This window comes from Cavia porcellus, unplaced genomic scaffold, assembly GCF_034190915.1.
Source record: "Cavia porcellus strain 051 isolate PalLab524CR breed Dunkin Hartley unplaced genomic scaffold, mCavPor4.1 scaffold_29, whole genome shotgun sequence".
Taxonomy (NCBI): domain Eukaryota; kingdom Metazoa; phylum Chordata; class Mammalia; order Rodentia; family Caviidae; genus Cavia; species Cavia porcellus.
The window spans coordinates 17,643,073-17,659,014 of record NW_026947512.1 but is presented as its reverse complement, the minus strand read 5'-3'; the positions used below and the strand labels follow the sequence as shown (position 1 = coordinate 17,659,014).

Here is a 15,942-nt window from a genome sequence, read left to right as displayed (position 1 = left end):
TCCTCAAGAGGTAGAACTTATGCTAAGAAAAATTCAGAATTTGGGATTAAAAAGAGATCATTGGAATAGATTTTCAGTGAATGGGCATTTTTTTTATCAGACTGAGGATTATTAATTGCATGGGGATATGTAACTTTGATTAACATTCAATTCTATGCACTTGGTTCTTTTTTATTTTATTTTTAAAAAATGATTAAGACAAAAGAGGACATAAAACAGGTCAGAACAGAACAGTTTAAGCAACATAGTGTTTCACCACAAGACAATCCAACATAACAGTAGCTACCATAGTGTCTCTTTTCTTGAAATATTTTCGTATACCTTAATATACTATAGTATCAAACATAAAAAACAATGTAAAACCATTCAAGAGAATGAAAGTATTACAGGTTATTCAGAATCAACTAACAGAAAACAAAGGTTACTATATTATCTCCTTGTCTATAAAATATTTTGTTTATACTATCACATATAATAAAATCCAATAAGATATAACATGATAAAGCCAGTGGAGACAGAAGAACCAAAGCTTGGTGGACTTCAAAACAAGATGATATTAAATCATCACTAGCTATTATAATGTCTTGTTTTCTTCAAAATAGCTGTTCATACCATTACAGACAATAAAATCAAACAACCCAGAATAAAATTCACTTGGTTCCTGGATAGCTTTCCAAGAATAGAGCTTGATTTGTAGCAAATGATTGAAAATGCAATTTTTTAAAGTCGGAGAACAATGTAAATTATTATTATCACAGCAAGCAAGTGATTTTTTTTCCATTTTGTTTCAATTTTTTCCTTTTACTCTTCACCTATTAAGACGGTACACAAACTTTCAGATCTATGTGTTCTTTTGAGTTACTCTTCCCATTCACATGTATTCGAGCTACATGTGTAAATGAAATGATTTTTCTCTCATAAAAGCCAATTCCAAATAGTGATGTTCTGTAGGATATTGACTAATTTTGCATTTTTACAAAATCAGAAGGCTTTTGATGGACTGACAATATACATCACTATTTTTCAAACTCTGAACCACTTTGTCTTGATGGTTCCTCATTAATAAGATCTCTGACATATTCTTTCTATGTTTATGTAAGTCATGTTTTGAAGTTTGAAAACTATGAAAGGTGTTTATAGTAGTTGACACATTAGTTGAAAAGATGTGAAAAAATCAATATGCAATAAATAATAATATGTACTTCAGATACCTTCATGGGACTTCTGGATGCCTTCATTCATTTCTGTATTTCTTTGATTCATTTAGCAGACGGCTCCACAGTATAAAGCACACAGGAAGGAATAATTTAAAAAATGAGGTTCAAACCCTGAAGTTTACAGGTTCTAAAGTTGTTAACAGTTTAGTGTTAGAACATAAAAGAAGAAGAAAATAAACCCTTCCTCTACTTTCTGTGGCCTGTGAATTAAACTAACAAAAGACAGATTAACAAAAGGAAGAAAATCAGTTTATTTACACATGAAACTCAAATACATGTGAGAGTGAAGACTGACTCAAAAGAGTAGTTAGATCCAAGGGTTTGTATACTTTCCTAACAGGTGAAGAGTGAAAAAGAAAAGCACTGACGGGAAAACAGATGAGTTTTTAAAAAGTTAAATAGGTTTCCAAGAGAACAAACAGGTAAGAAATTTTGTAATATTTGTTCAAGTGGGTATGAGTGGTTTCTCTGTCTCCTTCAAGGCCATAAAACTCCCCTGAAAAAGAAATTTGGGATGGGTTTTATTTGCATTCTCTCTTCTGGGAGTCGATTTGCACGATTGTTTCCCAGAAGTTGCTGCTTTTAGTCAGATAAGGGAACCTCCATGATAGTTTACGCTCATACACGTGTTGAGTCACAGATGACTTTGACTTAAATAATCTTTCTACCCAAGCAGTATATTTGAGAGTGGCGTAATCTGGTCTTTCTCAGAAAAAAGACATAGAGTGACCATTACAAAGTGATGATAATGGCTGGGGAAGAGAATAGTTATTTGAGACCTTACTGCATACCTAGATACTTCACATTTATTAAAACCTCAAATTGTGTAGTTTTACCTTTTTCATAATTGAAGCACAGAGAATAAACTGTGGTGTAACATCCATGAACCGATGCTATGAGACCCCCTCAAACAATCCCACGTGCTCTGATTCCTGAGACCAAAGCATGCACTGTACCTCTTTCTCGGTTTATTTGATTATTTATGGGCTTGGGTCAAACCTGCTCCAGGGAGAACCACAGGGGAAAACCTGGCACAGCTCTTGCACACACAGACACTGTGTCACTGCAGGACTTTGGAGCGCTCGGATTGGATTTGGGACCAGCTCCTTGCTGCGTATTTGGAGGGAGAGACAAGTGAGGTTAGTTAACTTCTTGGGGCTTTTAGTCTCAGCACTGTTTGTAGCTTTGGGTATCTGACATTTGGGAAAGGAAGAGGAAGTGGCACTTAAGAGGTGGGTCTCAGAACTGAGTCTTACCTGGGGAGCACCACTGACTGGCACCTTGTTCTCCCCCTAGTGGGGGGCAGATTTGCTGACAGCGGATTATAAACACAAGCAAATATTGACAGAAGTCAGGTCATAGAGAGACAATGTCATCTGCCTACTGGGGAAGGATAAACCCACAGCTAGGAAAAGGGACTGGGGCACTAGATTTACATTCCCAGAAGCTGGGAAATGTCTAAAACTGAGTTTTAAAACTGTTAGTCCTCTTGCGCTCTCTCTGTTTTTCACAGTCCCTGACCGTACTAACTTATTGCTACTCTTATCTCCTGTTGCAGGACCTTTAGGGTGTTTGTTTTTGTTTTGTATTTTTTCTCCCAGTTTCCTAGGGGAAGAAAAATCAATATAACCTCTGTACTAGAAGAGATGTGGATGTGCTTGGTCTGGTTTTAAACCATATTAGGAGATCTATCTGGATCAAACGAGGTTTTTGGGCTGGGCTAATTCCAGGGGTCAAGTCTTTGGCACAAGATGTTCTGTTGGATTGTGAGCTGCCTTGTGTTTGGGTGGCTGACTTCTGCCTCAGATGGTATGTATGCTTAAGCTAAGCTTATGGGAGACTTGGTATCAGTTTGTGGGTTGGGAGGCATTCTTTTTAGAATTTTAGTGATATTTACAGTTATTTGTTCGTTCTTATTAAAAAATCTCAAGTTAAGTTGCCTAATGCTTTATACTCACAAGGGGCTTAGTACATATTTAATATTGATCCTGCTCTCTAAAAAGATTGGTTATCAATGATTTGCACTTCTGGGAACAAAATGAGCACAAATTTTCAAAGTCCGGAGAGGCAGCACCCACTCTGAGCTCCAGGACTGCTGAGAAGGGGGTGCTTCTTGAGTGGACACCTTGTGCCTGACTTGGAGTGAAATGCCTATCACCTTTTTGAAAGAACCATGTAACTTTGAAAATCTTTGGAAAAGGAGGGACGGGGATGTGCTTGGACATGGAAGAGAAGGGGAATCAGAACCAGTGATCTGGCAGAAAGATACATAAATGCAGGAGGTGAACAGGGGCCTCCATGCAGCACTCAGGACACCAAGAGTCTGGCTTCTTTCTTGTTCCAGCACAGAGCCATCCAGAAATCCCCTCCGTGAAGAACAGCATATCCATTGCAGAGGTGGTAGAAGGACAGATTCGGGGGACTTACACATGCATCCAGGGCTACCACCTGGAAGGGAAGAAAGTCTTTTTTTCCAATGCCTCTGAGGAGTGGGATGCCTCTACCACACAATGCCGCTGTAAGTTGAGTTTTTCTTCCCCTTTCTGTCATCTCACTATGTTCTTTTTTAAAAAATCTTTTTTATTTTAAAGAGGATAAAACAAAAACAAAACAAACCAGTGTAAGAGATACAGAACTTCAAAACATGACAAGATCAACAATAGTTACCATAATGCCTTTTGATGTCTTTAAAGTAGCTGCAGGTAACTTCAGACACAGTAAAAATCAAACAGAACAGGATAGAATAGAAATAATAAAAACAAAACGATGAATGCAGTAAAGGATCCAAAATTGCTACCATAATATATGTTGCTGTCCTTGAAATAGCTTTTCCCGCCATTATATTTGACATAAACAAAACAAAAGAGAATAAAATCCAACCCAACAGAACAATGGAAATGATACAGGATTTCCAAAACAAGATCATAGGGAATCAACAATGGCTGCAACTCTCAAAAGCAGATTCCCCTCTAGATGCTACACTGCTACCACTATTCTCCGAACCTATGATCAAACCACTGGCCCTAGACAGTGAAACAACAAAGCACCACAGGCATCCAATTGCATTTCACCTCCATCATCACAGCCTGTGTTTCTCTGGATAAGCCAGTGGCTCATGGGGGAAGGAGGTTGGTACTTCTTGTTTCCCAGCCTGTCCATCAGAAGGGGCTGACATCTGGCCATTCCCAGTCTGACAGCAGCCCGTGCATGGCACTGGTTCCCAGAGTGGGTTTGTTTGCCGGAGTGGCCATTGTTCTCTCTCCCCCTCAGTCTATGAATGGTTTCGCTATATTCTTTTATATCCTCTTTTCTGTATACATTAAAACTGTATTTTAAAAATTCTTGGTTTCTAGGAATCCTTTTTTTTTTTTTTTTGTACTGGGAATGGAACTCAGGACCTTTGTGCTTATCAGGCAGGCTCTGTGCAGATGAGCTATACCTCTGGCTCTGAAGAAGTGGAACTTCTCTTCAAAGACACAATATCAGCTCTTGATCAGTATGAGGTTGACTAAGTTAATAGAATCAACTTACTTTAATGAGAAAGACTTTTTTTTAGTAGAGCTGAGATCAACTCAAGGGCTGAGGTCATGCTAAGCACCTGTTTTACTATTAAGCTACATTCTTAGCCACAAAGAATTTTTCCATGTATTAAGCCTGCCTTTTTTTTGCTATAATTTATTTAATCTCATGCTGCTTTAAAAATTCATGTGTTTAAGCCTATACTCCCAGCTCTTCAAGATGCTGAGGTAGTAGAATCACAATTTAAATGAAAGAGAAGGAGATGTTGAAGATGTAGATTAACGTGAAGGCCCTGGGTGCAACCTCCATTATAACAAAAAATTATACTATTGAAAAAACCAACAGTCTGAAAAATCAAATTAACATATATTCTCACTTCACAGCCTCATCAGTTATCAGCACATGATTAGTCCTGTATCAGCTACATCTTCACTTTATATTCTGAAATAAGAGCATCAAATCATTTTAGTCCACTCATCATGTAACTTCTCAACAAGGAAAAATTGATGTTTTTAATTTACAAGTGTGGTATGTGAGACCAGAGTGACTTCCTCAATGTCACAAAATGTGGCATCTTCAGAGATGCAGAATAATTAGTTCATATCCTCATTATTATTAATATTTAACAATAGTGGTATTATTTATCTGTGAACCCATGCCAATATTTTCATCATTCACTAATACAAAGAAATTCTTATCTTTCTGCATTTTCTCATTTTTCTGAAAAATCAAAATCAAAATCAATCATAAAATGATATTTATCATTGGCTGGATGAAAGGTAAGACTTGTGTTAACATAGATTCAAGAATTCTGAGCAATGCATAGCATGACAAGATCAGGAATATACTGTTGGCAGTGTGTAGTTATGTGCTTAATTATGTTTAGTCAATTTGACTTTCAATTCATGTCCTTCTTGTGGAGACAAAGACCATTTCTAGAGGACTTAGAGCAACTTGCTTTTTTCTTATCCTGTAGTTTACTGCATGTACCTGTCCTCATTAAAAATGTGCAGCTTGAAGCTCTACTTAGCTCTTTTCTCTCTGAAGCCTAAGAACTCTGGCTTTTGCTGTGATAGGTGTCAACCTGGTCCTTTCGGTTCACTGTTTTCTTCTGCAGTGGGCCACTGCCCTGACCCTGTGTTGGAGAATGGTGAGTTCAGTTCTTCAGGTCCTGTGAATGTGAATGACATAATCGCATTCAAGTGCAATGACCATTATATCCTGAAGGGCAGCAGTTGGAGCCAGTGCCTAGAGGATCACAGCTGGGCGTCTCCCTTTCCCATCTGCAAAAGCAGTAAGTACCTAGCAACAACCAGGAATCCCAAAGATGCTGATTAGCAGCCTTACCCTAGATACTCCCACACTTTCATCTGTGTGTCTGGACCTAGCAGAGAGCATAGTTCTTGGGCATAAACCTTGAATCAAAGGTGTGTCCCTGGGAGATGAGCAGCATCCAGTAACAGCCTATTCTATGGTCCTGTAAAGCACAGGTTTCTCTGTTTAAACCAAGATTCACACCATCTCCTTCAGTTCAAAATTAAACTCTTAAATCATCAAAGCCCTGAGTTAGAATTCCTTGATTGACACATGGAAATTCTTTATTTCTCCCATTGTTTTTGATTGCAATCTCTGAACTTTTACAGATTCTGTGTTAACTATCTAATATAGCAACAAGCTCCTACTTTTTAAATAGCTGTGTATACATATACCATAATTTACTGTACCGCTCTCATACTGATGGACGTTTATTTCCATAGTTTTGCTATTAGGAATAGTGCTGAATGAATGCTTTATATATCCCCATACCCTTCTGTATATGTTATTTCTTTCGGATATTATTAGTCTAATATTTGAATATCAAAATGTAAAAATAATACCAGTCACAATATCTATGTGAAAATTTACTGGGGGCAAACATCAAGGCTCAATGAAGGAAGATGCATGCCCTGCTGCTGGACCGGGCCGAGTACCATAATGCATCCCTCCCAGTACTGTAAATTCATAAGATGTGGGATAAAGAGCCAAACAGAAGACAGATAAATAAGAAAGAGTGAGAACAAGAGATGGAGGGGAGGGAGGGGATGGGAAAAGAAGAATTGAAGATAAAAAAAAAATGATGGAAATAGAGCTTCTGAAATGGGAAGGGACCAAGAGTTGGACACAGGAAGAGGAGGGGTAGAAAATGAAAAGAAAAAAAAATACACAATAAAAATAATCATTATATGTGCCAAACATGCAATAATAAAGTGTGAAATAGAAAATTAACTTTAAAATCCCATCTGGGAGGGTATATGTCTAACATTGCAAATCTATGTTTCTGGAAAACTATAACTAGTGTTTATATTTGACTGGATCAAATGGGAGGAAACAGTTGCCTTATTAGCAAAATGTACAATAATATTGTAGGCAAAAGGCAAATTGTAGGTGTTATACTTAATATACCATAAAAATAGCAATTTTAGGGACATAAAATTAGGACACTTTATCTTAGATCCAAGGAAAGCATTCATATTCAGTGGTAATGAGATAATGGCCTATTTGGAAGAAGACAAAGTTGGGGCAGTAGCTCATGCTACATGAAAAAATATATTCCAAAAGGATTTAAATATATTACTATGAAAACAAAATGATTATATTATTAAAAGAAAAATGAATGCATATGTGAGGAGGAAAACTTTTTTTCAGCAGTAACATAGAATTCAGAATTAAATGAAGAGTAAGGACTTGATACAACTACATTTTAAAAGCAGCAACACATTTGGTTACAAACATGGTTTTTACATTTTAAATATGCAAAGGAGTGCCAAGAAATCAGTAGGAAAAAGACATAGTGGAAGAAAAATGACAAAAATGAAAGGGTGGAAAATTCCAAAGTTATGGCCTCAAGCAGCATTTCTAGTCCCCAATTTTGTTGAACACTGCTAATAATTATGAAACCAGAAATTAAAATCAGATATAAATCTCTTATTAATCAAATTCACAAAAATGAAATATTGATTTCATCTCATATCATTCAGGATATGAGGAAATAGCCACTTATGTCAGTGAAAGAGTAACTGATATTAATTTTGGATATAATTTGGCAGTGTTATTAAAATAATAAATGGGTAGATATTTTAAAAGCACAAACTATATATGCTTCTATGAGGACATTATATTACTCAAAACATGCATACATATTACATACAGTCAAGTAACCAGCATGTAGGTGATGTCATTTTACATCACAAGTGTGACACAGGTTTAAAGTATTTCTAATATCTTCTAAACTTTTTCTGTTTTATTTAATTGAGCAGTATCTATCCCAATTCCCAACCATGGGATCCCTGTCTCGCATTACTTAACTGCTTCAATTTTGGATAATTTTTCAAGGTGTCTGTAAAGCATATTTAGACCTCAGATTCACCCCTTCTCCTTCAGTTCAAAATTAAACTCTTAAATCACCAGAGCCTTACCTGAATTAGAATTCCTTGATTAACACATGGAGATTCTTTATTTCCTTTATTCAGCTTTTGAGTGCAATCTTTGAACTTTTATAGATTCTATATTAACCATTCAAGTGATTGCATCTTTGTTATCAAAAAATATAGAAGCAGCCAGGTATGATGGTACATGCTTATAATTCAGGCACATGGGAGGCTGAGGCAGGAGGATCACCACAAATTCAAGACCAGCCTGGGCTATGCAGTAAATTTAAGGCCAGCCTGCACTAGTTAGTGATAACCTGTATATGACGAAATCAAATTCCTACAACCCTACCCCTGGACAATAAGGGTTAATAATACCTTTTACAACTGACTCCCCATAAATTTTTTTCTGTGCATGTTTGCATGAGACTGTGCTTTACAAAATGTACTACATTATACATGGTTTTTTAAAAGTAATTTTTGTTTGTTTTTTGAGACAGGCAGACTCTGAACTTACTCTGTTGGGGTTACATGCATGCGTCATCAACCCTGGGTCATCTTTTATAATTTTCTTTTTTAACTCAATACATTTGTTTTCAAAACCTTTATATTTCAGTATGTAACTTTGTGATCATTCCTAGCGTAGCCTCTAAACTTCACCATTTAGCCTCACGAGAATGTCAGAACTGAAAAGGACCCCCCTAATAATATTATTTAACCTACTTATTTTAAAATGTCAGGTTGTCTTGTGGTGTAAAACACTATGTCGCTTAAATTGTTCTGTTCTGACCTGTTCTGTTATGTCCTCTTTTATTTTAATCTTTTTTTTAAAGAAAAAAAAAAGAAGCTGAGAGGTGTGGAACGGCTCCTTCAGTGCCTCACTGTCAATGGAAGAGCCAGAGTCAAAACTCAGGACTCCTAGTGCCTTGTCCACAGTTCTGCAGACCACACTCTCCCCTGCCAGCTCTGTTCCCGTACTGCTGCTCCCGTCATATTTCACCGCTCTGGCCTGCAGTGGTGCCAGCCTCTGAGCTTACACCCATCACCTCCTGTCTGCCACCCTCACCTGGAGCCTAAATTTTCTTTCGTGTCCACGACCTATCAACAGTGTCAACTTCCTGTCCTTGATTTCCTTCCAGTCACAAAATACTCCCAACCCCCTGGGAATCAGGGGCTGAGGCGGTGTGTGTGTGTGTGTGGGGGGGTGGTTCTCATGGACTCACTGTGACTCTGAAGGGAAGGAAGTTTAGGGAGGGCCTGTCCCCAGGTCCCATCTGTGGCGCTGGCATAGATGGTGCAGGTGAGGGTGCTGTCCACGGAGCAGGCCTGGCCTTCATGGAAGTGCTTCTGTGCTCCTTTCTCTCAGGAGACTGTGACCCCCCTGAGAAGCCAGCTCATGGCTACTTCCAAGGAGCAAACTTCACCTCAGGGTCCATGGTTACTTATCACTGTGAGAGCAGGTAAGTGCACAGTGCTCTTCAAACATGAGCTCCTGCTCCTGGGCAGCATTATTTTGGGGAATGACTTGAACTGTATTTACTTTGTCTCCCCCAAATAAGACCTAGCCAGAAAATAAGCACTGGTTGTTATCATGGTAATGGTCAGTGTCCTGTGGAATGTCACTCTTTGCTATGTTTCTGTTCAATAGCCACTCTGTAATGGCAGCAGAGGTGAGGCGGTGAGGCGAGGACAGGTTGATCAGGGCTGGCAGTTTTGATCTCTAGTTTTTAAGGCCACTTATTTTCCAGTTAGGTCTTCCTTTCAGGGAAACATGACCTCTGGTCCCCTGATTTCTTATAGTTTCAGGATCCAGGACTCATTCTGATTTTGAGAGCTGCTTTAGCTAGCTCTCTCCAATCCTGAGAAAGTAGTCTGCTTGCTTTTTTTCTCCCACTTAGGACAAAGCTTAAAATACTGTGATTCTCTAAAGAATCAAAGACCAAAAAACTTATCAAAATACAGAAGTTGAGAAACAAAAATTTAGAGGATGGACTCATACATAACCCAGCATAACCTTAGTTTAGAATGCTGGTCTCTCACCTAATGGATCTGCTCGACTTCTCTTACCCTTGCATCAATCTTCCTGAGTCGTGTGGCCTGTCTGGTGTTTTACTCCAATAGACTTCAGTCAGCTCTTACATTCTGCTGCTCCCCTCTCTCCCATCTACCAACACTTCTTTGTTGTACATCTCTAACCTTCTGCTTTGGGGAGCTTGGGTGACAGGTGCTTCGATAGGCTATTGCATGGTCAACTGTTTTTTCCCCTAACCTTCCTCAAACAAAAATGCTGTGTGCTCAACACCGACTCAGCAGTTCCTGCTGCTCCTGGTTTTAGGGCTGAGGCATCCCTGGGTCCTTCCCTTCACTCAAGAGAGTAGTTCCACCTTATAACTGCTTTGCGGTATGGAAGTAACTTTAGCGTGCACTGAAGCTCAGGGCCAGCGAGGTGAGTTCCACCACAGTTGAAACACTGAACTGCAACTGCACCAGGCAGCCTGAGTTTCCCGCTGTGGGAGGCAGGGGAGGCTCAGCGTTGGCTCTGTGTGCTCAGGTACCGCCTGGTGGGCACCCCAAAGCAGCAGTGCGTGGATGGGGAATGGAGTGGTGCTCCTCCGGTCTGCGAGCTGATCCCACGCTCGGGGTTTGAGGAGGCACTGGTGAGTAGGAGGCTGTGACTTGGGGGCCAGGCACCACTCCTGGGACATGGTCAGCAAATATCAGTTCAGTTTTGGACTATGTGTTTGAACGGGTTGGCCTTGGCTTGATTGTGCAAAGGGCCTCATATTCTATCTGCTCACGTTTCTATGTGAGGTCGTTCCCATCTACTGTAAGACCGGTGTCACAAAGGAGACTCCAAGGGCCCCGCTCTCATGTAAGAACAAAGGGGTTTTTATTATTCCATGCACACGGGGTCCTCCAAACAGGTGGAAACGGAGAACCCCAAGTTGGGGCAAGGCTGGTGTTTTTAAGGGGGAAAAACCGCAATGTAAGCGTTTATTACAGAAGCCAATCATTACAGTTAGTGCAGAGCGGTGGGCATCTTATCTATCTGCTATTGGTCAGTTCATAAGGGGTGACCAGCGGGTCAGAGTTAATTAACTGTCTTTGTTCTGCACAACTTATCTTTAAGATACCTGGTTTCTGTAGACTTGAGTCTGACATATTTTACAACCCTGATTAGCGTAATGGCAGGCTCTATCTCTGAGTTCCCACAGCACATCCCGAGAACATCACAGCCACAGAGGTTTTTTTTTTTTTTTTTTTCTTCCTGCAGGGCTGAGTTAGGACTGAGTCACGAGGCCCAGTGCTGTTTCTAGCTGAGAAACAGCATCTTGTTTTTAACCTTTAAATTTCTGGTTCTTCACTACCAGCATGAGAAAGCCTTAGAAATCCCCGTTTAGGGGAAGGCGTTGTCTTATGTGACTTATAGAACAAGGTACTTAAACTCAGTGCCTTCACTCTGGAAGGCTGAGGCAGGAGGATGATTAAATTTGAGCCCAGTCTGGGCAATTCAGCCACTTAGCAAGACCCTGTCTTAACCCAGCCCAACCGAACCAAATCAAATCTCAGTGCCTGAGATTATGTTATTGTAATGTTTCTAAAAATTCCTCTGAATTCCAACAAAAGCTGAACAGATCTATTTTTCTTAAGATTCTTCTTTTGGTCCATATTTACTACTGGGGAACTATTAGTAAGTTTGTTTATGTCAGAAAATGTAAATGATTGAAGACCCAGATCCCTACGGAAACTCTGTGCTCCTGAGACCCACCTGCTATGGCTGGATCTCAGTCCTTCACTGGTAACTGTTAAAAGAATGTGCTTTCTTCAGCTTGCCTTTCAGGAGAATACGGACCTGTGCAGTGCCATAGAGAACTTTGTGAGACGAGTAAAGGAAAATGGCTTAACCATGGAGGAACTAAAATACTCTCTGGAGATTGAGAAAGCAGAGTTGATGCAAAAACTGTTGACCTGACATCAGAGCTGAGCAGAATGGCGATAGAAATGCTTTAATGAATAAATTTTCCTCATGATTCTAAAATGCTTTCTTACTGGGCTGAAATGCAATTTCATAGTAGCCCCTGGCATAAGGTTGTGTGTGTGTGTGTGTGTGTGTGTGTGTGTGTGTGCATATTGTCACATTTAAACTATGAAAAGACCAAGTGCAGTTAGTATTAAAAACCAGAATTGGCAACACATTAATGGAGATTGGACAGTTTAATTTCCTGTGTGTAAGAAGGAGGAAGCTTGGGTCTCAGCTGAGAGTGTACCTCATATTTTAATATGAGACACAAATTATGGGGCAAAAACTAACCCAAGTTACTCAAAAAATATGGGCAAAATTAACCTCTTCTGCTGAAAAAGGAAGCTCAGAATAGTTAAATACACCATGGAGACAGAAACAGTGTTAGGTCCCAAACTCTTTCCTGGGTTTCACCTACACAAGGTGTAGGATGCTGGCTTCCTGAACGTTCTGCCGTAACACTGCTTACTGCTTTTTGGATGAAACCGAGTCCTGCATTATTGTGAGGCTTGAGGTGTGTGATATAAGAAGATATATTTTCTTCTGCTTTTTTAAGAGTAGAAGAAATTAGAATCCTAAGACTTTCTTACCAAACATCATACTGAGCTGACCTGACAGACTCCTTCCATTTCTTACCCCAACTCCCGCTGCAGCACACAGGAAATCTGGGGGAAATATATCCACACTACACTACAGAGGATAGCTTGAAATAATGGAAAATTCGTAGGTGAACTGTTGTAGTCAGGGTTTATGAGGGAATATATTTAATATAGGACATGTAATTTATAGGATTATTTGATAATATTCCCCCAAACAGTCAAATGCAAAAGAGTGCAAATCTGTCCACACAGTAAGAGATGCAAAGAATCCAGCTGAGGGCCTGGATCCCACAGCAGTGTTCTGCAAGGGTCCAGCTAAAGACCTAGGGCCCATGGCAATGGGTCATGAAACTCTGTACTAAGGATCTGCACTAGGAACATCCAGAGGTCACTGGTGCAAACCAGAAAGTCTGTACCAGCAGGCTGAGGGATCCGCCCTGGAACCAGGAAGTGATGCCCAAGGTAAGGACCAGAGCTCCCCTGAAGAGAACCGCAGTCATTCTCAGCTACAGTGAGGGCCTGAGCTCCTCCGATAACAGCTGACTTTGCATCAGGAAAACCAGCATGACAGGCTTCTCCAGGAGAATCAACAGCACCATCTCTTTCTTTCCATTTTGTTTATGATGTTGGCATAAACAAAGGTGGGTTTTCCACACCCTGTGCCACGCTAATTCAGTTCAACGAGGTGTTACCAATTGACCATTAGTTAATCTGCCACATAAAGTTACAAAGAAAGACAAGAAATGGACTTTTAAGTAATCAAAAGTCTTAGAATAGACCCAGATCTGGCTACTTTAGGGTGCTTGGGGGAAGTTAACTTTCAGGGTGCAGTGTGCTGTGAAAGCAGCAGAGGAGGGGATGCAGGGAAATAATCACGGAAGCCTCACAGTTTTTCGCACTTTCAAAGATTATATTTACAGACACAGTGAAGAAGGATATTCCAGGGGGAAAGAATATTTTTACAATGAAACAAGAAGGAACTGAGAGTATATCTCATATTTTAACCCAGTAAATCTATACCTAGGATTAATCTAACTGGCATATATTGATTTTAATTGGAAGGGGTTTTTTTGTTTGTTTGTACCTGGAATCAACCTCATGACTTCTGCTCGCCAGGCTGTTGTTGTGCTGCTAAACTACATCCCAGCCCAAAGCTGTTTATATTGTTGTCAATATTGGGCACACATTGCAAGCATCTGAATGTCCAATTATAGAAAAAAAATTTTTTTTTGGTTTTTAAAGAAAAGGTCTTACTATGTAGTTCAGGTTAGACTTGAACTCACTTCCCAGCCCAGGGTGGCCTCAAACTCGTGATTATGGAGTTTAAGGCAAACCTGAAATTCCAATCTGAGATCCTAGATTACATTTGGTATTGAAAGTTCCTCTCCAGATGTGCGGGAGATAAGGCACTTGCAAGATGTCCATTGGCCAGCAAAACGCCACCACCACCAGCACCAAAGTGTTTGAGTTTAGGAGAATAGTAACAAATAAAGATGTAGGATGGGAAGCCCTCTAGATGAGAATAAAGCTTTGATAGTAGGTTCATTCATTAAAGTTGTGAAGAGAAATTTTTAAAAAAAGGACACGAACTGTTTCTATAGTTAGGAATGAGAAGGAATAGGAGGTAATGGTAACTAAAAAAGAGAAATTGATAAGGTAAGGGAGCTTAACTCCTTCCTTTCTGAAAACTCTCTGGGACTTCCAGTATATGTTCTAGAAAAGGTTATGTTGTCAGAAAGAATTACCTTGCAACATTTTCTGAGCAAACATTTCTGAAGCTTTAGGATACACACTTAATTGGACAATATTAGGGTTTGGATTCCTTCTTAGCTTCTGAGAAACACTGCCACCCCTCCTTGTGACATGAGCAGTGCTCAGGGATAAGCCGACTTCCTGAGGTCTTCCAGCACCCAGCATATACCAGTAATGGTGTGGGAGCCCGGGCCTGGCTGAGCTCTGAATATGCTTTCGTTATCTCAATCCAGTGCAGGAAACTCAATAAATCAGTTCTCCACTGTTTGTACCTCCTTGGGATGGAATAGAGATTAGTGCCTGGCAAGACCCTCAGCCGGGAGCCCCCAGAACACATCTGGACCTAGTGTTACTACAGGAAGTGGATCGTTTTGGTGGTATTTGGGTGCTGCAGTATTTAAGGCTTCCAGGCAGCTAGACTGCATCTTGCATAACCCTGTTGTGTTTATGAAAAGCAAATGGAATACAGGCATCAAATTCAAATTACCTTTTCATTTAGGGGAAATGGTTGGCAGAGGAGAAAATGATTGCAACATGTTATCAGAACAGGACTAGAGGAGACGAGAGAGATAAATAAATACTGCTGCTCTATTTCTGCTGTTAATTATTCACTGGGCCAGAGGAGAGTTCCTCCCTATCCATCTCCATCAGCTACCCCTGAGCACTCAGCTGCATGGGTGGAAGTGAGGGATTTCTTTGGTGGAGCAGCTACTAGTCCACTTCAGGGCACTGTGATAAGCCCTGATCTCTGGAGGAACTTGAATTCTGCACACCAAAGCACCACAACAGAGCCTTTCCCTCTATTACTACAGGTCAGTGGATTACTCGGGGAGCGCCTGGGGGGGGGGGGCCCTTGGGGAAAGCAAGTGTTTGGGCCTTTTGGAGAATATGGAATAGAAAGTATAATCTGAGACAAAAACTTGATGATGTTTTCAGAAATCTCTTCAGGAGTATTGCATTAGGGAGACTTGAGTAATTTAAGCCCTCTCAGCCTTAAGTTTTTATTATAAATTGATGAGTAATAATGTCTGTAAATAAAATAAAGCAGAAAAAAGTGAAAGATGATATTATTCTCTTTATTGTACCCCAAAGGTAAGTTTGTTGGTCTGTAGAGTTTTTGTTTGTTTGTTTGTTTCTTTGTTTAGACAGGGTCTACCTATGTAATTTAGGCTGGCCTTGAACTCACTGGGTAGCCCAGGCTGGCCTCAAACTTGTGATCTTTTTGCTTCAGCCTGTCAAATGCTGAGGTTACGGTGTGCACCAACATAGCCTGGTCTCTTGATTCTTTATCCCATCCCCACATAGAAGTGTTGGGGCAAGAGATAAACATTTCTCAAAGAGGAACACAGAGTCTAGTTTTCCATAGTCTATATTCGGAAAATTGTGAAATTCTTCTTGGAGATTTTACTAAACTCCTCACTGACATC

The 15,942-nt window shown here is 40.0% G+C and overlaps 2 protein-coding genes across 9 annotated transcripts in view; both read left to right on the top strand.

Moving 5' to 3' along the window:
- The first annotated feature begins 2,034 nt into the window (after nucleotides 1–2,034).
- On the top strand, nucleotides 2,035–12,182 carry C4bpb (complement component 4 binding protein beta). Of its 3 annotated transcripts, none has more exons than XM_063240039.1 (7): nucleotides 2,035–2,356; nucleotides 2,819–3,026; nucleotides 3,562–3,735; nucleotides 5,854–5,886; nucleotides 9,510–9,603; nucleotides 10,695–10,800; nucleotides 11,973–12,182. In XM_063240039.1, exons 2-7 carry the CDS (start codon nucleotides 2,969–2,971, stop codon nucleotides 12,114–12,116), a joined length of 609 nt encoding a protein of 202 aa, XP_063096109.1. In that variant the 5' UTR covers nucleotides 2,035–2,356; nucleotides 2,819–2,968; the 3' UTR covers nucleotides 12,117–12,182. The 3 variants fall into 3 exon arrangements, with proteins under 3 accessions (XP_063096109.1, XP_003474707.2, XP_013013554.1); XM_003474659.4 differs by having other exon boundaries at nucleotides 2,055–2,356; nucleotides 5,854–6,030; XM_013158100.3 differs by lacking the exon at nucleotides 2,035–2,356 and adding an exon at nucleotides 2,357–2,449 and having other exon boundaries at nucleotides 5,854–6,030.
- Nucleotides 12,183–15,112: 2,930 nt separating this feature from the next.
- The window catches only part of C4bpa (complement component 4 binding protein alpha), a 51,806-nt gene continuing 50,976 nt past the window's right edge, over nucleotides 15,113–15,942 (top strand). For 3 of the 6 annotated variants that reach the window (XM_013157810.2, XM_023567081.2, XM_063239630.1), the window contains exon 1: nucleotides 15,113–15,327. The gene's annotated coding sequence lies outside the window, so the exon portion shown is untranslated. 6 annotated transcript variants of the gene reach the window in all.